The sequence below is a fragment of the Ammodytes marinus genome (genome assembly GCF_949987685.1).
Source record: "Ammodytes marinus genome assembly, chromosome: 21".
NCBI lineage: Eukaryota > Metazoa > Chordata > Actinopteri > Uranoscopiformes > Ammodytidae > Ammodytes > Ammodytes marinus.
The window spans coordinates 1,963,988-1,991,287 of record NC_137225.1 but is presented as its reverse complement, the minus strand read 5'-3'; the positions used below and the strand labels follow the sequence as shown (position 1 = coordinate 1,991,287).

The 27,300-nt window shown below is 41.5% G+C and overlaps 1 protein-coding gene across 1 annotated transcript in view; it reads left to right on the top strand.

The window, feature by feature from the left end:
* Positions 1 to 27,300, top strand: part of snx7 (sorting nexin 7) — a 40,824-nt gene that overhangs the window by 10,827 nt on the left and 2,697 nt on the right. The window contains exons 7-8 of the mRNA XM_080049796.1: positions 3,574 to 3,663; positions 8,264 to 8,416. Of these exons, the coding sequence (XP_079905922.1) occupies positions 3,574 to 3,663; positions 8,264 to 8,416 (243 nt within the window). The remainder of the gene's footprint in view (positions 1 to 3,573; positions 3,664 to 8,263; positions 8,417 to 27,300) is intronic.

Below are 27,300 nucleotides of genomic sequence, written 5' to 3'. Positions count from 1 at the left end.
GTGACACAACACTCACATTGATTTCTTTTTTTTTCACTTTTGTTTATTGATTTCCACATCTGATGGCGTTACAAACATTCATCGAGACATGTCACTGTAGTTAGGTAGGAACTAAGGGGTGTAACGGTACACAGAAGTCGGTTCTGTACCGTACGGTTCTCGGTTAAGAGGAAAAATGCAAAAAAAAAACAGCATGTGTGTGCAGCATCAAATACAATTGCAGCCCTTAGGTTTTTTTGCAGTATAAAAAAGAAAATACTGCTGCAAACAACCCAGGTCTCCAATAAATAAAATACTTCTCAAATAAAGGTGCAAGTTTCTTACCGCAATCAAAACAAGCCTGTACATTTGGCATATTTACGTCATAATTACGTATTGTGGTACGGTGCATTTCGGTACACGTGTACTTGTTACACCCCTAGCAGGAACCATCAAATAAACAAACAAATTTGCTGCAGGGCCTGGGCCCCCCGGGCCCTGCAGCAAAAATCTTAAAAAAAAAAAATATAAAAAAAAAAAAAAGTAATTAGATACACAGAGAATAATAAATAAATAGGCTATATAAACTAAATAAATAACTGTAGTTTAGACAAAATACGCCAAAGAAATGCAGTGCTCAATCCAAGGTAATGTGACATGCTGTGCTCTTTCGTCAGATAAACGTTTAATACTAGAACCGCCACAGGGTCAATTTGACCCGCGGCGGTTTTTCAACTGCTATAGCCTAACTGCATAACTATACTTTTACGAAATATTGAAGCCCCCACACAGACATAAAATGTGTGAGTATTATAGCTAGTATGAGAATGCACAATTTTCTTTAAGAGCGAGAGAAATGAATAAAGGCAATAGGACTCACTAACTACGAAACACAAACCACTGTGGAGAACATTGTGCCAATCAATCCAATAGTAGACATTTGTGTCAGGAGCAAAGTGGTGTGGACAGATTGACTGGCGGCCTAGAGCTAGGGTGAGATAAGCAGAGTGTTTGATTGAGACACTAATGCCTCGAGTAGAGCGGGTCGGGTCAGAGCGGCTCAGAGCGGGACAGCTCACTTTTAAGAATCTCGGTGGTGTTTCCACCGCCGACCCTACCCTTACTGGTAGGGCGGGGTTTAGGCTGGACTGCGATAGCCGCCGCCAGAATGTGGGTCAAACTATCGGGCTGTGGAGCAACTGTGGTCAAGCCAGCGGTCTCTCGTTTTTGCTTGGTCAAACCAGCCGCTTCTTTATTTATTCCCCCCGTGTTGTTGTGATTTACTATATTTATGGCGTAAACACACAGAGACAATCTTATTAAAAAAAACGAATTCATGAATTGCAAAGTCGTAGGACAGGTTTTAATTAAACATTGGGTGTGGACATATTATAAGTGGGGGTCTGGGGTTCCCCCCCCAAAAAATTTTGAGCATTAAACACTTAATTTCCTGCATTCTGGGGAATTTTTATGAAGCAATGTGTGCCTTTTCTGCATTCATTTTTATGTAAAGTAAAAGAGAACATTCACGGTTTCGCTGACACAAATTTAATTGAATAGCCTACAATGCATGTGTAGTGCTTTCAAATATCTCCTGTAGCCTATTGTTAAAACATTTGGTTAAACTGTAATAAAGGTAATTATTCTATATCATGTCTACTATTGAGGGTTGAGTGGCTGGTGGTATTTTACTGGCAGCATTAGGCTTTATTCAAAGAAGAAAAAAATTAGGGAACAATTCAACACCAATGCAAACTACTAGGCTAAAATAAAACATCTGGGTTACTTGGTCCCTCCTCTTAGGCTACCTTGATTTGTGTTATGAAAAGTGCTATAAATGTGCAATACATAGGCTACAGTTCATTACACAGAAGAAAAAAAGCATTTTTATTGGCGGATGAGCCATTTGTTACTTTGCAAACCTAATTTTCAAACTAAATTACCAAAAACAATATACAAAACGATCCAAAGATCTTCTGAATTTACTTGAGTGAGATTGAAGGGTTAATATGTTTGATGCACGCGCGCTCACCGGCCGGCGGGGACACAATTCTTATCAGCGGTAACTTGGCAGGCTATCAACACACACCTCGGAAGAGAAGGTGCAGGTAGGGGGCTCGCCTCCTTTATATGTCCATGCTCGCCTCCCGCTTCAAATGCACAGTGCACATCAAAGCATAACGTTAACGCGCGTTCAGAACAAAGAAGTCACGGCAATCATGTCTGTTAGCTTTTCAAAATAAGAATTTGAAAATAAAAGTCCGCAAAACAAATGTTATTTTGGGGATTAATTTCTCCGCGTGAGAAATTTGAGGTGTGGCGTGTGAGAGTGTGAACTGGTTGATTTGCGTGTGTCTCACGGCCAAAGAGTGAGACTTGGCAGCTCTGATGTCATAGAGACAGTGAGCGAACAGTGCTGGCTGCGGCAGCTACGTGACTATGGGACACAGTGTAACCAACTGATTAATTTATTGACGAGGAAAAACACCACACAATAAACAGTGCTGTGCTCACATTTTCGCCAAAACACAAGACTATCTTCACTCTTGCCGAGATGACTACACATGGCGGAAATTATTCTTTCGACCAATCAAATGAAGGCAGTGTGTAGCTCCGCCTTTTAGGCACCCTTTCAGGCGGCTAGTACCCCAACAGAGGAGTACTGAGATTAGGAGCGGTTTGGTGCGCTTAAACCGTACCCTACCCAACTTTTGGCAAATGAAAAGCCAAACTACCCGGACCGAACCGCTCCGATCCGACCCGCTCTACTCGGTGGAAACGAGGCATTATGCATTTGTTTTCACTCTCTTTCACAGCTTTGCATGACCTCCCCTGTCTGCACACACTCACTCCTTATCTTCTGCTAGTAACACTTCCCCCTGTCAGCTGCATTTAGGTTCACACTTTGCAAACACCTTTTATCTCTGAAATGTTCGGAACATTTCCCAGAAACAGATTTCCTTAAAGAAGTGTCAACGCTGAAGCAGACTTTCAGGCAGTGCGGTTAGTATCATCAAGTAGAGACGCTTGCAGGTGAATAGGGTAAACTGAACTAACCTACAGATATCGTCATGAAACTTTGCCAGATGATTACTGACATTAAAACAATACTTTTTTGTATCACACTTATTTCAGATTTTAGTTTTTAAATATAGAAATATGGTATAAACGGTATAGGAAGTACACCGGTATGAAGTTGCGCTACGATATGGATTTTGACTCAACCGTGTAACCGGTAGAGCAGTTCTAAAGTAGTGTTGATGCGCTACCACACATTGAATGCAGGCGGCCGCTGCGTCATCGTCAGCCTGCTCGTGACAATGCTGCTAGATCCTGTGTCATTCAAAAAGAAATGCATTGCATTGCCATTCAAAAATAGTTTGACATAAAGAGCGATCAGTTTGTGAAACGTGAGCGAGTGTTGATCACTCGTGCAGGCGCGCCTAGAGAGGGCCATGCTCGCGCTCGTCACTCACAGCACGGTGAGAAATGCTCCTCGCGATGAAGCATGTCCGCTCGCGGAAGCTGTTCTGAAAAAAAAATTAAATGTTGGATTCATTTTAACTTCAGTAAGTCTTTTCTGTTGTGTGTCAGGCTGTGCTGAGACGGAGAGACAACATTCAGGCGGAGTTCGAAGCCAAGAACGAGGCCCTGGCATCCAGAAAAGTGGACCAACAAGAAGCAGTAAGTGCAATTCAACACACACATACACACACCATCCTGTGTTTCCCTCTCCAGTGAGTTTCCCAGAGATTAGGTGTAATAAAGCCTGGATACAGCCTGCCCTCCTGCAGCTCATATAGAGGAGCAGACAGGGATTATCCAGATACCCAGGGCCTGTTGGCTGGAAGTCAGGCCTCAGCTCACTGGGAATAAGAAGCTGTCAATAATATTTACACTGTGAGCCTAGCAGCTAATCGCTATCTAATGAAAATTCCCATATCCTCTCTAGATTACAACCTGCTTTAAAATGTCAGGAGTAACGTGTGTGTGTGTGTGTGTGTGTGTGTGTGTGTGTGTGTGTGTGTGTGTGTGTGTGTGTGTGTGTGTGTGTGTGTGTGTGTGTGTGTGTGTGTGTGTGTGTGTGTGTGTGTGTGTGTGTGTGTGTGTGTGTGTGTGTGTGTGTGTGTGTGTGTGTGTGTGTGTGTGTGTGCGAAGGACACAACTATTAATTGGTGCTTTGTACTCGAGGGATTGCGTCTGTGTGTGTCATGAATGTGTGTATATAGATTTCCAGGTGTGTGTATCCCCCCCTCACCCAGCTGATACTTAATGAAGAAGTGGGTTAGTGTGAGTCTGTGTGGGGACTTGGTTTACTCATGTTGTGAGGACATACTGTACATCTGTTTACAAAGACAAATTGTTTGGACTCTGTTCTAACTTTTTTTTTTTTTTTTTTAAGATATTTTTTTTTGGGCATTTTTATGCTTTATTTGATAGTGCAGAGAGACAGAGGTGAAATGGGGCAGAGAGGGGAGTGACATGCACCGCGGGTGGGAATCGAACTCGAATCATTAGCATTACGCCAAGCACAATTTTTTCTTCCAAAATCGCGCTAATGTTGTGGTATCGTTAAGAGGAACACATCATTTATTCTTCCTCCATCTCTCTCTCCCAACTGCGCTTGATGCTGCTTTTAGTTTGCCTCACTCTGGTAACATCACGTCGCCTACAGCTGATATCACCGGTTGTGCTTTGAAAGGGGCGACTGTGGCTCAGGTGGTAGAGCGGGTCGGCCGATGATCAAAGGGTTGGAGGTTCGATCCCCGCCCTGCCACCTGTGTCATAGTTGTTGTGTCCTTGGGCAAGACACTTCACCCACCTTGCCTCGTGTGAATGTCGATAGTTAGCCTGCTATCGGTGTATGAATGTGTGTGTGAATTGTAACGTGTAAATGGGAACAGGTCTCCCTTGCAAAAGAGTCTTCGGACTCAATGGGATATACCTGTATAAATAAAGGTTAAAAAAAAGTAGGTCAAAGTTCAAATAATCCGAAAACATATTTTAAATTAACGTCTTATTTGCATTTTACAATTGTTTTATAACTTGTATATCTAAATATTATTTGCTGAGAAAAATATGTTGCAGTTTGAGCTACTTTTGCAAAAAAAAAAATATATATATATATATATTCCGAATACTGAATTGAGCTCCGAATACTAATTTAACAAACGAATACTTGGATATTTGAATAATTCGGGCCAGCCTTAGTGGGGGCTGGGGGAGTGTCCCAGGGGATGGAGCATTGATAACTCCATTTATATAGGGAATGGTGAAAATCAAAGATCCTATGTCAGGTCATAGTCTCCGAGACTTCATTGGGGTCCGATAGGGCTTTTTGTGTAAAAGAGATGTTGAGCACAAATGTTGAGCAACACCCAATGTTCAATGAGAGCCCAGACACCCCAGCTGCTTTCATTTTCCTTTCATATAAAGGAGATCCCTTTGATGTCATTCTTTCATGAGGGATATGGGAAATGTTTTACTTTGTCAGAAGTCATTTATTCACAGAATGAGCAAGGCCACCTGTGGTCCTGAACAAAAAGCTGTATTTTCTCATTGACCGTGTGTTTGGGACAGCGGGTTAATATAAATAGTTTTAACCTCATGACTCATTGGGTTTTCATTTCAATCACAAATCAATCCATGTTCAATACCCTTTAAAAACATCAAAACTAATTTTCATAAAACAAAAAGTAGACATAATTATCCAATGTAAGCAGTTGAGTGAAATCCCAAACATCCATACAAGAACTGGACCTAAATACACAGCTCAAAAATAAAGGGAGTACTTAATCATACCAATGCAACTCCAAGTCAATCACACTTCTGGGATATCAACCTGTCCAGTTAGGAAGTATACACTGATTCTTAAACAATGTACCCCCTATAACCTCATCTTACAACTAAAAACAGGGCCAACATTTCTCTTTCATTTGGTTCCTATATAGTCTACAAAACCCAACCTGGCGTGAGTAGGTATATATTGAGCTATATGGGGTCTGTCTGTTTATTGGGCAATTCTCTCATCAATCATACTCTGACAGTCCTGAGCCTTTCTTAACATATAAGTCATCTGCCCATATGTACATTGAATTTTTTTTTTTAAACATTTTAATTTTTTCTTAAGTCAAACGATCTGTTTGTCTTTTGTCCTGTTTACACTGGACATGTAGACAAATCCCCTCCTATGGAAGTGATGCACAGTGCTTGTTTTCCAAAATAAAAGCATAAAAAAACAAATCCAAAGGTCAACTGAAGTGATTATAACTGAGTGAACTTCAAATAGCACATCATTAAATGCCTCCCTTATGTCCATATTAGCTTTTATTGTGGAGAAAGTGCTGATCTTTTTATGAGCCTTCCAGAGACAGTCAGACCCTGCCAGGAGGGGGCAGTGTTGCTCTAAACTAGCAGCACACAGTGAGGAACATAGGTGGGTTTCACCAAAGAATAGTCCACTGAGTTTTTCAAATAATTTAAATGTCTGTTCTAACTTTTGTAGCTTTGCTCTGTATCTTGTATTTATAAATGAAGCATTTCACATTGTTACAACATGGGTTATTTAACCAAAGGACCTGAATACAAAACAGTTTGTAATCTGTCTATACTGATTGGTTTAAGGGTTTGACATTGAGATTGATTTAAGTTCAGCGACAAATAAATGCCATTTTATTTTAAGTTGGTCTAATATTAATAGTTTGTTAAAGTCACTGTCACATTTGTTAAGTTGTTAAAAATCGTTGAGATCCTCTGATCTAGCTGAGCAAATAAGCATTCTAACTATGTTGCATGGCATTCATATAGGCCTCAAAAGAATAAAAAGAAATTGTTTCCAGTTCCAACTACTCTTTTTTGTTCCAACTACTCACCCCACACACACACACACACACACACACACACATACACACACACACACACACACACACACACACACACATACACACACACACACACACACACACACACACACACACACACACACACACACACACACACACACACAGACACAGGGCTTGACAAGGTATCTGGATCGATATCACTGCGGTAACAAGCAGGCCACTGAGATTCCCTGTGTGTGTGTGTGTGTGTGTGTGTGTGTGTGTGTGTGTATGCCCATGTTAAGCATGGTTTGTTTATTGAGTTTGGGTAAATGCCATTGTCAATCTAAATGTCAGACAGCTAATCCCTACTCAACGTGCTAACGTACTGATTATGTGCACTGTGAGCAGAGGTAATATACAAACAAGTTATTTAGGCTCCCCATGCAGCCTCAAGCTAAATGGACTGTTAATGTGTTATGCTTAAACACATATAGGTCTTTTACATATATAACAACTGTGCTTTGCTGTGAAGCTATCTCATTGTAGCGTGTTAAGCGAGGGCAGCTTGATGCTCAGTGTATCCAGTGATTCTCTTAATGGTTTTGTAATGCTCCTCTTGTAATGCTTGGAGGCCACTGACTTCTGAACCATGACAGTGCGGTATAACACATAATGTCCACTTATTTGTATCTCCCTCTTATTCTTCAGCTGTAGTGTAGGCAAGGCAAGGCAAGTTTATTTAAAGTGGTCATTCAAAGTGCTTTACAGGGGCAAGATTAAAATACATAAAAGTGAATGAATAGAAATAGAACATTTAAAAAAATAAAAAATAAATGTTAAAATGGAAATAGAAAAGTCTTAAGACAGTTGCAACTGACCTCATGTTTTCTGGGAGTTTGTTCCAGATATTTGGTGCATAAAAACTAAAAGCTGCTTCTTCTGTAGTGACTAAACACTGTGAGCAGGGGTAAAAGTAAATTGACATTTAGACATATTTTCCCTCCGCAAAGGGGCTCACAATGAAAACAATTAAAAAATAGACGGAGTATAAGTCATTAAACAAGTTTGAGTTCTAAACTGTTTCTAGTTAAATCGTTTGCAAATAAGATCTCACCATTGACATGGTGTCAAGGAACTAGATATTATACTTTCATAATCATCTCATTAGATTATGTCATAGTGTAACCATAAATGACTACACACATCTGTGTATTTCCCCTTTAACTGTGACTTGACTTGGAACTTTATGACTAAGAGATTTGTGTGTGATCACCATCCTTACATGAACGACACATACCGGCACAATACAATAAATAAATAAATCTAATTAAAGTAAAGTAAAGATAAATAAGCCTGAGACTTTTCACTTACAAAACAATAACTTTTGTCATGTACCAAGATCACCTGAAAACTGCCCCGTGTTGAGTCCCTGGTTGTGTGTGTGTTGTGTGTTCTCCTAGCTGCAGGATGAGGTGGACGCTCTGGGAGACCGTGTTGAACAGGCCAACAATGCCTTAAAGGGAGACTGGAGCCGCTGGCAGGACAGCATGAGGACTGACCTCAGAACAGCCTTTATCTCCACCGCCGACAAGAACGTGGAGTACCACGAGAAGGTGGGTGCAACTAACATGCACACACTGTAGGAAACGCTTTATAGATGGAATCACTATATAAAGCCCAGTTCAGACCAAAGATTCCCCTCGCAACGACTTGCAACACGACGGTTTTAGAAGGTCGTGGGGGATTAGTCGCAGCAGTGTGAACTGCTCGTTGCAGCGCTTTGCAAGCCGTTGCCAAAGATTGAACATGTCAAATCGCAAGGTCCAGTTTTAGAACGTCCAGCCCAGCTCTTTGCGAGCAGTTGCGTCTCGTTGCGTAGCAAATCTTTGGTCTGAACTGGGCTTAAGGCCACAGACCATCAGAGTCTAATTTAAACAAGAATACTTTTTCTTATTCTAAGGTAAGTACATAATAGTGTGTCTAAAATGCTCTCTTTTTCAGATTAGGGTAACATTTTGAATTTATAGATATCATCATGCCACTTTACCAGTTTATAACTGACATTGAAACAATTATTTTTGGTATTAGTTTTATCAGAAATGACTAAATATGCAAATGTAGCAATATCTTACTCGTTATGCATACATATCCATCTCTTTAAAAACATAATATATAGATGTTGGATAAAGCCAGAGTTAACATCTATATTTCATTTTTACAACATTTTAGAGAATTTGGATACAGCCTTTTTTCAATGTATAAATCAAAACATACCACATAAGAATGCAAATGCATTTCAGCATGTTTGTAAGACAGTCTTAATCAGACAATTAACAACATATGAACAGATCCGTCTGTGATAACCCTCAGAATAATGCTAAGAGTGGAAAGTTTAGTTGATATTAGTGCTTTAGAAATTGAGATTTTTGGTTCAGATTAAAATAAACTACCTAAATGTTCATGTTGGACCTATTATTATATTAAGTATGAAAGAAGACATGTTGTGGAAGCAACATAGCCAAACATCTCAAAATTGACCAGTACTTGAAGAATGTTTATGCCTGCAAAAAGAAAAGTAAAATAAATGAAAATTTCATCTAGCTCTAACTTGACATTATTTAGTAATAATGCCTCATGTGTTTCTGTGTCACGAAAGCTGGAAATGTGTTATATTCTGGATTGGAAGTCTGAGCACCCAATTTCAATATGTATTTGTCATAACCACCAAGTGCATTGTACACAGGGCACATTCAAATGTATCCTTCCCCATATCCCCTCTCAGGTTTTCCACTTTGGAGTGGGTCAGAGCGCAGGGTCAGCCATAATAAAGCTGCTTTTTGGCTTTCAGTGGAGTGGCCCAGCTCTTCTGCTGACTTTACTGTCAGGCTCTGGTTAGGACTTTATATATGTACAGTACTGTATATGGGCATAGAGGAGGAGGATCAGGGGGAGAGTTGCCAACTTCAGCTGTCTTAAAAAGCTCCTTTCACACTGACAATCACATCTAGCTGTTCACCACTGCATCTTTGTTAGGGAGAGAGAGAGTGAGAGACAGACAGAGAGAGAGAGAGGGGAAAGAGACAGAGAGAGGGGGGAGGGAGAGAGATACATTATTTTATTTATTTTAAACCACTTTCTTTGCTGCTCTTGAACTTTACATTTTTCACGTTAAAGCTTAATAAATTACATTACAACACATTTAGAAAATAAATAAAACTACATGAGAGAGAGAAAGAGAGTGAAAGAGAGAGAGGTGAGAGAAAGAGGGAGAGAGATGTACACACTGCAATGGAGAAGACACAGTCCTAGATCCAGATTAAGGAGACAGCAGCCCAACACAGACAGCAGGGAATTAGACTTCAAAAGAGAACAATGGAGTAGAGCATTACAGCGAGAGGAGAATGAGACCACGAGACTGTTATACGGTAACCATCGGTTGTTCTTTTATAGCTTGTGTTAGTGATGCTGGAGTTTAAAGCATGCAGTTAGGACGGAGATATGCTGTGGATGTATTAGTGGATGTTAGGAGACTGGAGCTCTGCCAGTAGAGGGCAGCGGCCCTCCTCACACAGCTGGCCTATGGATCGGCTCAAAGATCTTATATTAACAGGGACAAGATGTTGTTGCTCCTTCAACAGTTAAAGTACGCTTAAAGTTGGCTGATTATATAAAAATAAAAACACTAATTAGAAAATGTTCCCTCTGGATTTGAAGGTCTGCTCTGTTGAAGTGTCCTACTGCAACCACTCGTAGATTATTCTGCCAGTCGTGATTGGGAGATTGTTGTCATCCATGGAGGCCCAAGAGAGACTTGAAATGATTGGTCTTATATAAAGAACTGAATACTTGATTGTGTTTTCATGCCTAAAGCCAGAAGCAATATGTTTTTTTCCCCCGGTTTTTGTCCGCCATTCTTTTGAGCGTAGTATCTCATGAACGCTTTGAAGGATTTTCTTTAAACTTTGCACACACGTGCACTCTAATTCAAGGATGAACTGATTTGATGGAGTTTGGAGGTCAAAGGGTCAAGTTCACTGTAACCTCATGACTCATGCAGGCAATATCTCAAGAACGCTTTGAGGGATATGCGTCAAATGTGGAACAAACCTACACTTTGATTACAGGATAAACTGATCACATTTTGGAGGTCAGTTCAAGGTCACTGAGATATTGCATATTGTGAACGCAATATCTCAAGAACGCTTTGAGGGATTTTCGTCAAAGTTTTCACAACTCACCAAACTGACTCAACTGGATGGATTTGGGAGGTCAATGTCCACTGGGACCTTACATAGTGTGAGGTTTCAATGACCTTGTACCATATTGTAGCTTCTTAGGAGCTTTACCTTCTTTAAAGCATTGCCTACCACAACTGGACTTTCACCGTTCGGAAATTGTAAGCCTCGCGGACGCATAGAACCGCCAGGCAGTAGTTGGCTAGTTAACCATGTCATCTAAGAGGTATTTGTTTTATATCTGCTTTAATACTGTGAGAGACCAACATAATATAAGTTTACTTTGCTTAAAAAGGCTGCATGTTTGTTCTGTTAGCCTCTCTTGCATCACAGTATCTCGATAGTTCTGGTGATACATTGTGGGGTATTTAGTTGGACCTTTTTTAAAAATGTGTGTAATAATTATATGTATATAAAAGAACCTCAGGGTCACTTCTGAACGTGAGCGTTTTTCTACCACAGCCAGGGAAACAGTTTGTTAGAAACAAAGCTTTTTAAAACATTGAGTATGATTGGTCTAAGGATAAAGCCATGGACATGCACAACAATACAGACAAATGAGGCAGCTCTGCATATTTATGAGTTATGCTGCACATCATTTGAGCTCATACTTTTGAATATTTCAGAGATTAAATATGAATGTTTTTCTAAAATGTTCTTAAATCCAGCACTCAGAAGTTAAGAATAGAACTGTGTTTGTTAATTCTGCATGAATGACTCCCTTCTCTGATCTGTGAACATAATTGTAACGTGAAATAAAATGGAAAATATTTAAGAGCATTCAACCAGAACAGAGGTTGGAGCTGTTATGTATTAGCCTGGAAATCCAGACGATATAGGGTCTGGCCACGATCAATAGACCTTCCCAACTCAAGGGGCGGCACCTACGTGTGCATTTCAAATACCACTGACTGCACGCAATTGGATAGCACTACAACCAATCAGAGCAATGAACAAGGTGACGTATTAAGCCCTGTTTGTTTAGCGAGCAGTGGGGTTAACTGGTAAATTTTACTTTTGCCGTGGTTGGTCGGCAACAGAAAATTCTTCTTTCTTGCTAATGAAATATTTCAGTTCTGACTTCCAAATCGTTAACCATACATAGGGCTCTGGCCCGCCCAGATCCGAATTTTTCAACATAGTTAATGAGCTTCAATGGATCGTGCCCAGACCAAAAGGCTGAGCAAACTGAAATTAGCCTGCGGCAGCTCTGGATTTCCTGGCTAGTTGTTTAGCTCTGACTTTTAAACATTTAGTACAGTTAATCTTTGATGGGAGGACGGCTATTTCCATAAGAGAACACTTTGCTGTGGTATTATTGTGAATAACTTAAAATCAATGCTATTTTGTTCCATCTTTGGTAAAAACCATATTGTCTCTGAGCTGAAATTGCAATCCCTCCTTGGACAGGGTTTAGTTCTGTATGGCTGGTGGATGATTTTAATATTGCATACTTGGTGATTTCAATCCCATCCTGAGCAGCATATGATTTTCTGCCCCCTTCCCCCAGTATTAATTACAGACCCAAACACCTGCTGGTTTTTGGCACACTTGCTGGTCCTCTGAGAATGTATTCCATCTGGATAATACCCAGTCTCTCCAAATGTATTTAGAGGTTTAGCATATAATACAACACAGTGCTTCTTGTTGTTGGGTTTGATCAACTTTGTACTTGAATCTCAGTTATATGGCAGTGTTTATTTTCAAGTAAAACAATGGAAAAATCAATTTTCAACATAGTCCCCCTAAAAGTAGTCCCCCCAAAGATACCATGTGTCAATCATGTGTATCTTTATAGAATAACAAACTTATTGAATGCATTTCCCTACTTAAAGGGAAGCGAAGCCAGTGTATCCTGCTCCTGCATGTGCACACAATATCATGTAACCAAAACAGGGACCACTTATACAAGCATTGCTCCATAGCAGATGGTGTGTTTACATAGCTACATGTAAGGACTGTATCTAGGTTAGGGGTTGTGAGGCTTGCCTCCCCAGTAGGGGTGCAGGGAGGGCGTGGAGGGAGAGATGTGTTTGCCTACAAACAACAGCAAATTGGTTATGCTATTTTAGACCACTAGTCTGGCCCACATACAAATACTAAATATAGTTGGAGATGCAAACAGTGGCTTAGTCAAACTTGGAGACCCAGACGTTGCTTGAAAAAAAACCTGTGATTTTTTACTTATTTTATTCTTATAACTTTCAAGCGCACAATTTGAGGAAAGATGTCTTCTTTACTGAGAGTGTTAATAACAAAGGATGAGATCAATGGTTTGCTACGTGTGGATATTGATATTCAGGTACAGATGTGGGCTAGTGTAGCCACGGGGCCGGTGAATGATTTATTGGATTTGAGCGTAGAGAGATGCCGTATAAGAATCTAATAAGACACCCAATACCTGCAAGGGTTTTTTTTTCTACCACCAAGGTGGGGTTTAGGGGAACAGGAGGGAAGGGAGGAGGATGGATGAGGGAGGATGGAGAGATCAAGGATAAGAGAGATGTGAGGAGAAACTATGACAAAGAACACAACCAAGGCAGAATGGGTGTGTTTGAGGAAGACGGATAAAAGAAGGGGTTTGATAGCATTGACCTCAAACAAGGATGTTTGTGTTTTTAGGTATGAAGATAAGTTGGTGACCAGTGTCAAGTAGTGCTGAAATGTGATGATTTGGGAATTTTTTCCTATTTCTTTTCATTTTAACACTAGAACCGCCAGCGTTCTATTTATACCTATAACCATCACGCGGGTCAAATTGACCCCTGCATTTCTAGTGTGATATAAATTCATAAATTAGTTTGTTTAATCATCATCTGTGTTTTGGACCTCCTGTTTTATAATCTAAGTATCTTTAAGAACTCTGATCACATTTCGTGGTGACTCAGTAATGAAACTGAAAGTAGATTTAATATCACCAATATATCAATGAAAACGGATGGTCAAAACAGCGTCCATATGAGCTAAAATCCTAAATACAATAAGCAGTAACATGGCACACTTATTTTTAGGTAAGCGCTTATTGATTATTCATAAATGTTTTCACACGTTTACATGTTTTGAGGCGGAGGATCCCTCCGACGCTCTCTGTCCGACTCATCAGACAGCACTCAGCTGTCTGTGAGTTGAGCTGGACGAGCCCTGGTGTGTGGAACAGCGATCTGTTCTGATCTCGCTCCACTATCAGACTCACATCACTCATTTCACTTAGTAACTCTAATGTTGTTCGGTATTTATCTTCATCTCTAATTTACTGTAGGCAAAAGTGTTTATGAATGACTGCACGTACAGTTGTCAGATCGCGGACCCCAAACAATGCCGTTGCCTAGCAGCTGCTCGAAAATATTTCATTTTTCTGTGCGGGTCAAATTGACCCAGTGTGGCGGTTCTAGGTATAAATGCCTGTTTTTTTATCCAGATTAATTGTGACTTTATTTAACCATTGGGAGAGCATCACAACACAATTTTAGGAAAAGTCAAAGAGTGGGGGGCTTCAATATTTTATAAGAGTATAGTTATGGGCAATTGAATTGTTCTAGTGTTAAATTTAAACTATCAATATTTGTCAACAAAAATATTTATAAATCACAGGATAATTAAAACAATGTATGTACAGCAATTATGTTGAGCAATGAGGGATTTGGATATTGTTCAATGTTTGAACCCACCGAGTCTTCACTAACTGTCAAGTCCTTATGACAGTTATCCCCAAATGATGTGCATTCACCATTAACACATACTGACAGAGGGACAAGCATGGGAGTACTGGTGCTAACTGGACGGCAGGACAAACCTTAGCTTATATTTTAAACAGATCACCATGACAATAGCCCCTTTTACACAGAAATTGCGGCATATTGACGGAACAACATCACTCCAATATGCCGGCTTTGCTTGCTTCTGTGTTATTTACACAGAACCAAGCAACGCCGGCCTGCTGGCGCATCAGTAGCTCCTTTTACACAGCGTTCCGGAATGAAAGAGGTGCTTGTAAACAGCGTCAGGTGTGACGTAAACATTTAGCGCTGCGCCGGTCAGCTGCTTTACAACAACAACACTGGCCGGTGAATTGAGAGCAGAAGTGCTGGAGCTTGCAGGAAGAGGGCCGTATTTGACTGCCCCCACGATGTGCCAGTTGATCTCGCTACGCGCTGAGTCCAACATCACTGGGACTGTTAACCAAACTGACAAAAATCACTCCACTGCTCACTGTGTGTGTGTGTGTGTGTGTGTGTGTGTGTGTGTGTGTGTGTGTGTGTGTGTGTGTGTGTGTGTGTGTGTGTGTGTGTGTGTGTGTGTGTGTGTGTGTGTGTGTGTGTGTGTGTGTGTGTGTGTGTGTGACAGGTTGGCTGTGAGCGAGTCTCTTTGTAAGGGCAGCGATCTGCCAATCAGACACACACATACACACAGTGTGTGAAGTCACGTTACTGTAGACAGAAATAAAGTGTGGATATACGCTCAGACAGATAGTAATAGCGGTGGCGATCCGGTCGCAGCCTAGCTTAGCCTAGCTTTCCCGTTGTACAACTTCCCCTGGGCAGAAATAGACTCATACACTCTGCAAAATGAAGCGTGGGGGTTTGGATTTAGCAGCGGACCTTATGACCAGCTAGATTATATGCCGTTCCTTTTATTTGGTGATTTTTACGGGACATCAGGCCGCCGTGGACATGTCCTTCAACTGCTAACATGGTCGCATGTTTATAACGTAGGCTATGGAACGTCAAACGCCCCCCTGTTCCGCAACAACATGCTGGCCGCATTTAAACAGAGAGGCGGAACTGATTGTGTCGGGAATCTTACTACCCCCCCGAGGTAGTAAAATTCCCGGAACAATCTCTCGCACCTTTCTTCCCTCGTTCCGCAACGGTCGCATTTATACAGCAGGGCGGAGGGCCGAAATTCCGGCATTTTCCCGGTTTTCACTGGCTGTGTAAAAGGGGCTAATGACTTCCACTCTGGTACCAGTAGGCCTACATAGAAGATGCTCTATTCAAACCACATTGTTTCAGTATTAACTACTTCAAAAAAAGCAATTACATCAACCCATACTTTGAGATGAATAGTGAACGATAAGTATGCTGTAGTTCTCTGGCACTTGTGTTCATGTGAAGGTTGAAGAGAGCCTAGAGACCAATATCTCTATGTAAAATCTAAGCCCCTCTTACACCAGTGTGTAAAAAGCTTAACATCTTATCAATGAGGGGTTGGGTAGAGAAGGAGGTTCAGGGTTCTGTCAGAGCCTATGTATGGCTACATGGAGTGGGTGATGAGAATTCCACACAGATTTAAGACCAGCATCGACACTTCTTACTCAACAGGAATCCCCCAAGGGTCTGAATGAGCAGTAGAAAAAGACAACATTAGCTGTCTTTAAGTAGCCGGTCCTGACCAGCCTGATCTGGTGCGAGCTTCACATTTGTTTCCCTTCCCGAAGTTCAGTCCAGCATTTCTGCAATCACCGTGGGGAGGGGCCTCTTAAGAAATGACGTCCGACTTGGTGGAAGCCAACTTCTGATTGGTTCTTGTAGTCATCAATCTAGCCTCCAGTCAGACCATGCCCTCCCCACTTTCGGTCCCTTGAATTTATGCCTTTTGATTTTGGACTATTGTTCATACACTGGACATTTTAAGATTACGGTCGGACTCTGGTGATTGACAAGTTTTTATAATATCTTCTGGTATTTTTTTTATAGACAAAGAAATCCCATTATTGTCTATTATTAACAAATAACTAGAATGATCAACTTGTTGATACAATAACACAGAGGAGAAGAGAGACTCATTCAGTGGAACGCTCCATACTGCAGAAATGATTCCCGTTCATATCCTGTATAGATGTGATGCACCCCTCTGCTTACTGTTTCATACCTTTTTATCCGTCACAAATAATAACGACGTGCTGCTGGTATGTATCAATATACAGTACGTGACTAGCTTGGAGAAGTGGCACAGTTCTATTAGGTGTTAACCGTGCTCCGATCATATTCATGTGCGTGTGTGGGTGGAGCAGAATGAGCCTATTTGCAATTCTATTAGCATGTCTACAGACATGCAGCTCTCTTTACTGTAGTTCAGTACGCAGATCTTTTAGTAGCAAGAAGGGAGAAAAAATAACAGTCCATATTTAGCATTATACATTTCCAGCCCGTATGTCTAAACATTATAACAATAGCCTGTCATGTCAGAGGTTTAACCCACTCGGTTAAAAATATACTTTTATTGAATTCATGAAGCTGGTTTTATGATCATGGCTGGTGAGCATAGCTTGTCAGGTTCTTGAACATGTAAGGTACTGGTACAAAGTCAGTTAAACACAGAACTAGTACCACTTCACTTTGTTTCCCTGAAACCCCAAACCCAGCAGTTCTAGATGATACAGTGTTCAGGTTTGTTAAAGGTGAGTGTTCTGTTTGTCACCATTACATGGATGGCAAATGCAGTGGCTTGTCAGCATTGCCATGGTTACCTCATAGCAACAGGGACTCTGCTGGAGAATGGGACTGCATTTTAAGGATGTTGCTTCTATTTCAGGTCCACACGTATTTCCGATTATTTGTATGGCTTGGACTAGCTGTTTAGGGCAAGACACTGCAGGTGAATAGGGTAAAATTTAACGTATAGATATCATCAAGACACTTTGCCAGTTGATTACTTACATCTAAACTATTGGGTTTTTTTTATTACAATTTCATGAGAAACGTTTGAACAAATGCAAATGTGGCAATGACTCACGTACATTTGCATCTCTTTAAAAATACAAAAATACAGATGTTGGATAAAGCCAAATCTTTAACATGAATTGACAATATATTAAAATCAGAATCAGCTTTATTGGCCAGGTTTGCGTAAACAAACAAGGAGTCCAAAGTTTTTACGGATCAGATTTTGGATACAGGCTTTTTTTTTTTTTTCTAAATCCAAAAATACTATGTACAGGCCTTAACATTTATTTTCAGCTGTTTTTAAGAAGATCATGTATCATAAATCAGACAAAGAACAACATATGAACAAATCCTTTTGTAATAACCCTTAGAACAGTGCTAAGAATGATTACGGAAAGTTGAGATAATGGCCATTAAAGGTGATTGTATAGGATAAATATACAGACACAAGCAGACAAGGTTTAGTCAAATAAACAGCCAAATGTACAATGTGGACCTCTACTGTATATTATGAAAGAAGACATGTTATGGAAACAAAATTGACAAACATCTATAAATTGACCAGTACTTGATAAAACAATATTATTGCCTGCAGTGTCTCACCTTAAGAGCAATATAAATATTACGGAAGTTGCCAACCGCTGTGCCAGTATATCACAGAATGAGCTTTTTGACTTTGACCAAAATCAATTTGTAGGCTTATGACATGGAGAATCCCCTAATGCATCAGTTGATAGATAGATGGACAATAATAGAAACCAAATACCGCTAGACTAAACTTGAAACTCGGATAGCTTTTGGTCTTACTTGCTGCCATCCCAGGTGCTGCCAAAAACGGTTGAGTATATAGTTCTCACTCCAATGCATGAATTTCTCCTTTGGGGATAAATCAAGTTAGTCTGAATCTGAAGCCTATATATAGTTGATGTATTTCATTAAATTGCCACAAACCATTGGTGCTGTCAGTAGTTTGCGTTCTGAATGTATTGACTGATTGTTTTTGGCAATTGAAATCCATGAACAACATGTTTTGACATAACACAACCACACAAAATCCAACAACCAATCCAATTTCCGCAAAACATACAGTGTGACAATCACGGCAACTTTAACCAACAGTGATTGTCGAGGGATGCAGAGGTGTGAAACTGTAGCCTACCGTACCATACTCTTAATGGCTTCCTAGGGGTTGAGGAGAGCTTCTGAAAAAGTGCTCAGCTGCCTCCATTTTTATGATTTATTGCTTCTACTAGAAGGACTTCAGAGACACAGACAGAGACTAAGAGATGTTGGAGAGAGTTGGGAAAGGCAGTGAGGTGCAGCCAGGAGGGCATGATGGAAGGCTTCCAAGATGGCCATTAATAACAGCTAGAAACACTCAGAGTTCAAACCAAGATGGTTGGAACAAATGTCAAACTTTAAACCACGTTGAAACATTCTAGGAGTAGTGGCTTTGTCTGGCTGACGAATTTTGCCACAAAAGTTACTGTGTGTTTGTGTGTGTGTGTGTGTGTGTGTGTGTGTGTGTGTGTGTGTGTGTGTGTGTGTGTGTGTGTGTGTGTGTGTGTGTGTGTGTGTGTGTGTGTGTGTGTGTGTGTGTGTGTGTGTGTGTGTGTGTGTGTGTGTGTGTGTGTGTGTGTGTGTGTGTGTATCTAACAATGACATAGTCAATCACTGGCACCTGATTGACTATGTCATTGTTAGACGATGTGACATCAGTGACGTAATCATCACCCGTGCCATGAGGGGTGCAGACTGCTGGACAGATCATCGTATGATTGTGGCTAAGATACGCATGACAGTTCGCCCTCCCATGCGGCGAAAAGGAAGTAACAGGAGGCAGCTGAATAGCACCCGCCTTCAGAACGAGCATGTCAGAAATGATTTCCGTAGCTCTGTTGCTGAAAAGCTGCAGGACATGGAGTTGTCTGTAAAGTCAGAAGCTTTGGAGCAGAATTGGACCTCCATTAGCTCTGCTCTCTATGACGCAGCAGCCCAAACAGTCGGCTTTAAGAGTGAGAATCACCAAGATTGGTTTGATGAAAACTCTGACACCATCCATGACATGCTTGAGAATATGCATAGATTGCATCGTAAAGCCCTCAGAAATCCATCCTGCAGTATTGCAAGGGAGCAATGGAAGAAAGCAAGGCAGGAAGTTCAGAGGACCACTCGGATCGCAAAGAACGAGTGGTGGGTGAAAAAGGCTGAAGAAATGCAGTATTATGCCAATATAAATGACATGCATCATTTTTACAATGCTTTAAAAACTATATATGGCCCAACAAATCGCTCTATTACTCCTTTGAAGTCAGCAGACAGTCGGACACTTTTGAAAGATCAAAATTACATTCTGTTGAGGTGGGCCGATCATTTTGATTGCCTCCTTAATCAGGAGGCTGATGTGGACCTCATTGTTTTAGAAGAATTGCCTGATCGCCCCCAAATTGACACTCTTAATCAGCCACCAAGCTTTTCGGAGGTTCAGTCAGCTATCTGTTCCCTCAGGAACAACAAGTCTCCTGGAAATGACAAGATCCCAGCTGAGCTCCTTAAGCAGGGAGGATTCCAATGTACGAAAACTCTTTATCAATATATAACGGAAGTCTGGAATGAAGAGAAAATTCCTCAACAATGGAAAGATGCCAACATTGTCACAATGTATAAGAACAAGGGTGATAAGGCTATCTGTGGCAATAGTAGGGGTATTTCACTACTGGCTGTTGCTGGTAAGGTCCTGGCTAAGGTGATGTTGAACAGATTGGTCAGTAACATCACAGAGTCAATGCTGCCTGAATCACAATGTGGCTTCAGAAAAAGCAGGAGTACGGTCGACATGATCTTTACGGCACGGCAACTTCAGGAGAAGTGTCGGGAACAACATCAGGATGTTTTTATAGCTTTTGTCGACCTCCCCAAAGCATTTGACTCTGTTCAGAGAGAACTTTTGTGGGACATCCTCCTAAAGTTTGGCTGTCCCAAAAAATGTGTTAACATCCTCCGTGAGTTCCATGATGATATGACTTCTAGAGTGACCATGGGAGGAAAAGAGTCCGCTCCTTTCCCTGTTCGTACAGGCGTTAAGCAGGGCTGTGTGCTGGCACCTGTGCTCTTTAACATATTCCTTCTCTGTGTTACTCAGCTTCTCCATAAGGAGATTGAGAATAGCAGTGGTGTGCATGTAGACTTCAGACTGGATGGAAACCTCTTTAATATCAGGAGATTCCAAGCTACCACCAAACTGCTTGATGAAAGGGTCCTTGAACTGCAATATGCAGATGATTGCGCATTTGTTGCTAACTCTCCAGAAGAGCTCCAGTCTGTCCTTAATGCTGCAGCCAGAGCTTACAGCAGGATGGGTTTAACCATCAACACCACCAAAACAGAGGTTATTTGTCAATGGAGTGCCAGCCCCCCTTCCACTATGCCTTTCTTTACTGTTGTTGATGAACAGCTATCAGTAGTTCCTTCATTTAAATACCTAGGGAGTATGCTTTCAGATGACTGCAGCATTGATGAAGAGGTCCAGAACCGCATCAGGCAAGCGTCTGCTGCCTTTGGTAGACTGTGACATAAAAAACAAGGACTTAAACCTCTACACCAAGGTGTCTGTGTACCATGCTGTCTGTATCAGCACTCTGCTGTACGGCTGTGGGGCTTGGGTCACTTACAGCCGCCACCTCAGGTTCCTGGAGAACTTTCACATGTGCTGTCTGCAGCGTATCCTTGGCATCACTTGGCGTGATCATATTCCTCATTCTGAAATCTTCGCGAAGACCAACTGTAGAAGTATTGAGGCTCTGGTCACCCAGCACCAGCTGAGATGGCTTGGGCATGTGATGAGAATGCCCCATGACCGACTGTCCCGCAGAGTGTTGTACGGCCAGTTAAGTCATGGCCAACGCTCGGCTGGGGGGCAGAAAAAGCGCTACAAGGACCAGATGAAGACCACATTGAAGAAATGTAACATCAGCCCTGAGGACCTGGAAGTTACTGCTGCTGACCGCACCACATGGCGGCAGGTGTGTAAGGAGGGGACCCGTAAGCTGGGGGAGGACAGGACAGCCAGGAGACAGCAGAAGAGGGACAGGAGGAAAACTCCTGTGGAGCCCACAGTGTCTACTGACACATTTACATGTCCTACTTGTCAGAGGTTATGTAGGTCTAGGATTGGGTTGTATAGCCACATTAAATCTCATAGATAGATGTGGAACAATGGGGATGGGTAGTATGGGCATTGTCACTACCTGGAGCTTGCTTGTACAGAGCCTGGGTCTGTTGAAGGTGGCTGTGCTGTTTGGGCTGTGGTAGCCATATGATAGGACAGGGAAAGTAAAGTAAGTGAGTGAAGAAGTATGTTTTTGTTTATTTAAAACGTTTTTTACGAAAAGGTTAAAAGTGGACGTCATCATATAAATCGATGGACAACCAAGAGAAAGAGAGTGTGTGTGTGTGTGTGTGTGTGTGTGTGTGTGTGTGTGTGTGTGTGTGTGTGTGTGTGTGTGTGTGTGTGTGTGTGTGTGTGTGTGTGTGTGTGTGTGTGTGTGTGTGTGTGTGTGTGTGTGTGTGTGTGTGTGTGTGCTATACACAGTACATGCATGTGTTTATTTAAACCAAAGTGTACATCTGCTCAATTGAAAGCTGCGATGATGCTGTCAATAACTTGTCTATTATTTATTTTCATGCATCCAGTTAACTAATATGGCCAACTGAATTTTTCAATATTTCCTACTAAGACGCTAAAAAAACATGTGACATATGGTGATGGATAAATGACTGAAGGAACACAGGATTAGAATGAGAAACGTGTCTTATTTATTCATTGTATGTGTCAAAAAAGAAAGAAATCCAGATTCCATCAAGTCAGATGCTTCAGTACACCACCATGAACTCAATAAAAAATAATCAATCCTGGTCCCTTTTCTAGCTGCACTTTTAGTTATCAGATGGATGTGCTACAATGTTCTGTTCCCTTGGCTTTCTCTGTAGTCTATCCAAAAAAAAGTGGAGTTGACAGCCTATTGAAGCCAGTATGTTCTTTGGACAGATTTAGAGTTCTACTGGAAAACCTCAATCATTCTTAGAAACTCTCTTTCTTGATGTGATGCCTCAGGAGCCTAGAGCATCAGTTATTTCAATACTACTCTGCCAAGACAAAAAAGCATTACCAACTAATTAGATTGTTTTGTAGACGAACAGCTTTGAGCCTTTAGGACAAGAAGTGAATTGAAAATTAAATTCCTGTGTATGGTCTTGTTGCGTTCCAGTTGTACAGGGAAGTCAGAGTTTTCAAGTTCCCAGTCGGACATTTCAACCTGAAACGCCCCCTGAGGTCTGACTTCCTACTTGTAAACTGGGAGAAACCACTCCAACCCAGAGTTCAACATTCATCATGGCTAGTCAGCACACAAACATCAGTGAACCCTTTGATAATAGAAGCCTTAAGCTCTTCTGTATTATTTGTGTCACATTAAATCACCTGTACACATGGCACTGCTCACTTTCTATCTGTAGATATGTTGCAACCATATTTTTTTTTAAAGATTCTTTTTGGGCATTTTCAAATGGGGAGACAGAGAGAGAGAGGGATAATATGCACGCCCATCCACCACGCCACCGGAGCGCCCACATTACAACCATATTTGTATGCACTAAATAAAACACAGAGCGTTGTTAGCATTAGCAATACCAGTTGGTAACAAAGGCTAACCTCGAGGTGACTCCTAAAGATGAACCTAATTTTGGTGGCCATTTTTTCCAAGATGGCTGTCAAATTGCCCACTTCCACCTAAAAACCTTCATATATCTGGGTCTGTTAGTCTCATAAACCTAATTGTGGTGTATAGCTGTAGGTTTAGTAGACTTCCAATGAAAATGGAATATGCCATGAGTATCACACTTTTGAGGGACCAGGGGCCTCATTTATAAACGTGGCGTACGCCCAGAAGAGGGCACACGCCAATTTCTACGCAAACATTGGGATTTATAAAAAGCAAACTTGATGGGAAGATGTGCGGTCCTCCACGCAAACTCTGACCCATGCGTACGCACAGAAAGTGGAGAAAGGAGAAACGGCGACTCCGTCGGCACATGTATGAAGTGCGAGAAACAATGTGTTTGTGTAAAATGAATCCAGATATAGGCCTATTATAAGCCATGTAGGTCTATCATATATTGGGAGTTCCTTTGCAAAACGGATGAAGCCATTCTTACAACAAATAAAAAAATGCCTCCACGGATTTTTCCATGGAGTGATACCAACAAAAAACAAAACGAATTAGGATCTTAAATAGCCTACAAACAAAAAAAACGTTTGAATAAGCTCTGCATGTTATTGGATTCATTCTGATAATATTGAGGTGGAATACAACCTATTACTTTTACACTGACGCTGTTCTCGATGCCTCAGTCAGGCAGACAGGAGTGCACAGTTTCATACACTAATCATAAGCCTATTGTACATCACAAAATGTGCTCATTTTTCGCAGTTTTTAGTCTGTTTTATCTATGTGTTTTTCTTTGGGTTTAAGCACGTCGTAACTGTGTTTTGAAAGGGACTGTGAAGTTTATTATTATTAACCCTCCGCCGCCCGTCACTGCCCCGGGATGAATTCTCTGAATCTGTATCTCATGGGGGGTCTCAGTGTCCCCCGCTCGTGGCACAAACACTGAGTGAGGATATGCACTTTTTGCGTCCACTTTTATGTCGGATCGCTTCTTTTTATTTCGACCACAGCGTTCACAGAGATCGCCACAGGCTGCACTATGACGCCTTGACCCTCACACTGTGCCACCAAACTAAATTTTCCCTGGTCGCCACTTCTCCAACGGGTACTCAGGGTTCAACATAACTTTTTTTTCCTACTGGCCCGTCGGGCCAGTGGATCCGAGTTTTACTGGCCCCTTGTATATTTTCACTGGCCCTGCACACACTTTTTTTTTCTTCATAATTTAGTGTCAATAATTATAATACCTGTATTAGAAAAATAAAGAAAGATAACCAGATCTAAAGGGAATATCTATTCTGTAATAGTATAGATATTCCCTTTAGATTTGGTTATTTTTCTTTTAGTTAATTATATGAAATGTTGATATTGTTCATACACATAATATAAAACCAGGCAAACATATTGAATTAGAAGCCTACAACTAAAAGTATGTTGAAAGAGTCGGCCAGTATTTTAAAGTCCAGTAGTTTGATGGTTGTTTTTATTCTTGAATTTGGGCAGTTTAATGAATAGTTCACTTGCAGAAGTCATGATCAAACATAAAAAAAAAATAAGAGATGAAGGTCTGATCATTCTTTGTGGTGTGGTAGGCTGTTTTTATTACTTTCTCTATATGCATTAGGGATGTGAATGTGTCGACCGAATGACCGGTTTTCCACTTGCGCTCAAGTTGACTTTAAAAATAGAATAGAAATCCGAAAATCAGTGGGTTATGCCGTTTTTTTAATGGGAGATTTCACCGTGTATGTGAGTTCACGTCTGGTCGTGAGCGCGCTGCAGGAGTGTCACTTCTCCATGAAGTGTCAGCTTCACATAAGAGTCCGGTGTGGGACCATTTTTTCAAACTATTGATAAAAAACAATGCAGTGCAAAATATGCAGCATAAGTTAAACGCTCGTCTAAGACTATGACGTTAAATCACCTTAGAAACACACAATGCCTTCGTCCGATCACAGCAGCGTTTCACCGTGTGATCTCGCCAGCGAGTGAGCCGCAGCGCAGATGAACTGTGGTTTGTGGCTAAAATAATAACCGGGGATATTCTCCCCGTTAGCGATTTCAATGGGAAAGACTTCCGCGATCTGATTGAATGTCTCGAGTCTGAAAACACAGTGCCAAACTGCGCGACTATACTGTACAGTGAGCGGAGTCCCTCCGTTCGTTTCTGTCTACAACCGACACAATCACCGGAGACGCATTCACAGCGTTTAAATAACGCCTCTCATTTGTATTACCATTGGGGCTTGGATGAAAATACTGTAACATTACGGCAGCAGATAAAGGAAAAGCGCAGTTATCATTTTCTGCACCTCAACCTCTGCTGTGGGAAGAAAGAAAGGGGGCAAAGCAAGTCGATTGATTTGTCGACTCGCAGGCGGACGGTAGGCAGCTCTGCCAACGGAGCGAGAGTGCACCCGCTTGTTGCCCCGCCTGTCAAAACACCCACGCATCGGTTGTCCACTGGCCTTTCATTAAAAAATATATTTTATATTAGGTTTATTATATTGAGTCTTAAATAAACACTGCTTTCATTCCGACTCTCAACGCGCATTTCAATGAACCATGATGTAGTCTACAAAAAGATACTGAACTGTGATTGGCCAGTCACTGGCCCGGGCGGGACAGTGACTGGCCAATCAACTTGCCCTGCATATGATTTTACTGGCCCCGGGCCATCGGGCTATACGTTATGTCGAACCCTGCGGGTACTTCGGTGTGACCGCAGTGATCCACACCGTGTGGAGTCTATTTTTCCATTTCCCTTTCAGTCGGCGATTGCCACTACCGCCTTCATGCACTCAGTAAATGATATTAATTCGGGCGTGTCAATGACTATGTATGGTTAAATATGGGCGTTACGTGAAGCCCGCAAAGGCAGCGCCACATTTAGAGTTGATTGTGATTTATAAAGGGAAACAGGCGTAGGACGTGAGTGCGCACTGTTTTATAAATCAGAATATTTGTGTTTGCACGTACATCCTACATTTCTTCCGTACGCTAGCTTCCACGTGAATCCCACGCAAAGCTTTATAAATGAGGCCCCTGGCCCTGCTGCATCACCACTGACAGCTATAGATTTGCTGGAGGAGAAGCTTAGTTTCACCTCCCACTAAAGGCCCTTTTCACTGCACTAATTGGTTCCTACTTGTTGACCAATGGCATTTCTGCATCCTGAAATCCTTTTCTATGGACCAACACTCCTGCCCGCTCTGCCACAGTGCTACCAATCTGCTCTTGGGTGCGAACTTTTAAACTGGAGCTTGCAGGCCTATGCGCTGACTTATCGCCTCCTCTAAACAACTGCTATTACCTTGGTAAAACAGGACTGCTCTTTATTGACGTGTGCTCACAGAGTGCAAACCAAGTTCACAGATTGGCCTTTGAGTAGGTCTGACCGTGCCTGTGTTGGTGTGTGCATGTCGTTTTCACTTGCTGGTCGCGTGAACGTATTTTAGGCCATAGGAGTGTGATTGGCTTTGTCAAGTCCTCTGCAGCGTCACATTTACAATGTCTCTCGCTCTCTCTCTCTCCCGCTCTCTCTCTCTCTCTTTCTCTATCTGTCTGTGCCTCTTTCGGTGCAGTAATACGCCTCCACTGATGAGATGGCAAGGGAGTTAGAGAATAGAGCGATCAAAAGAGAAAAGCAAGAAATAGACATTTGGGAAAGCTCAGGCAGAACTGTTTTTCAATCTAGAATGTGATGTCAAGTAAAGGCAAGCAAACAAAAGATAAATATATAAAAGCCGGCATCAGTCAATACGCCTTAGGGTGGTGAATGGAATGCAGAATATTCAAGTGTGTTGTGAAGTAGTATCAGTATCTCAGTTCTCAGTGGAAAGTATTGTGTAATCAGGTGGTAAAATGTCAC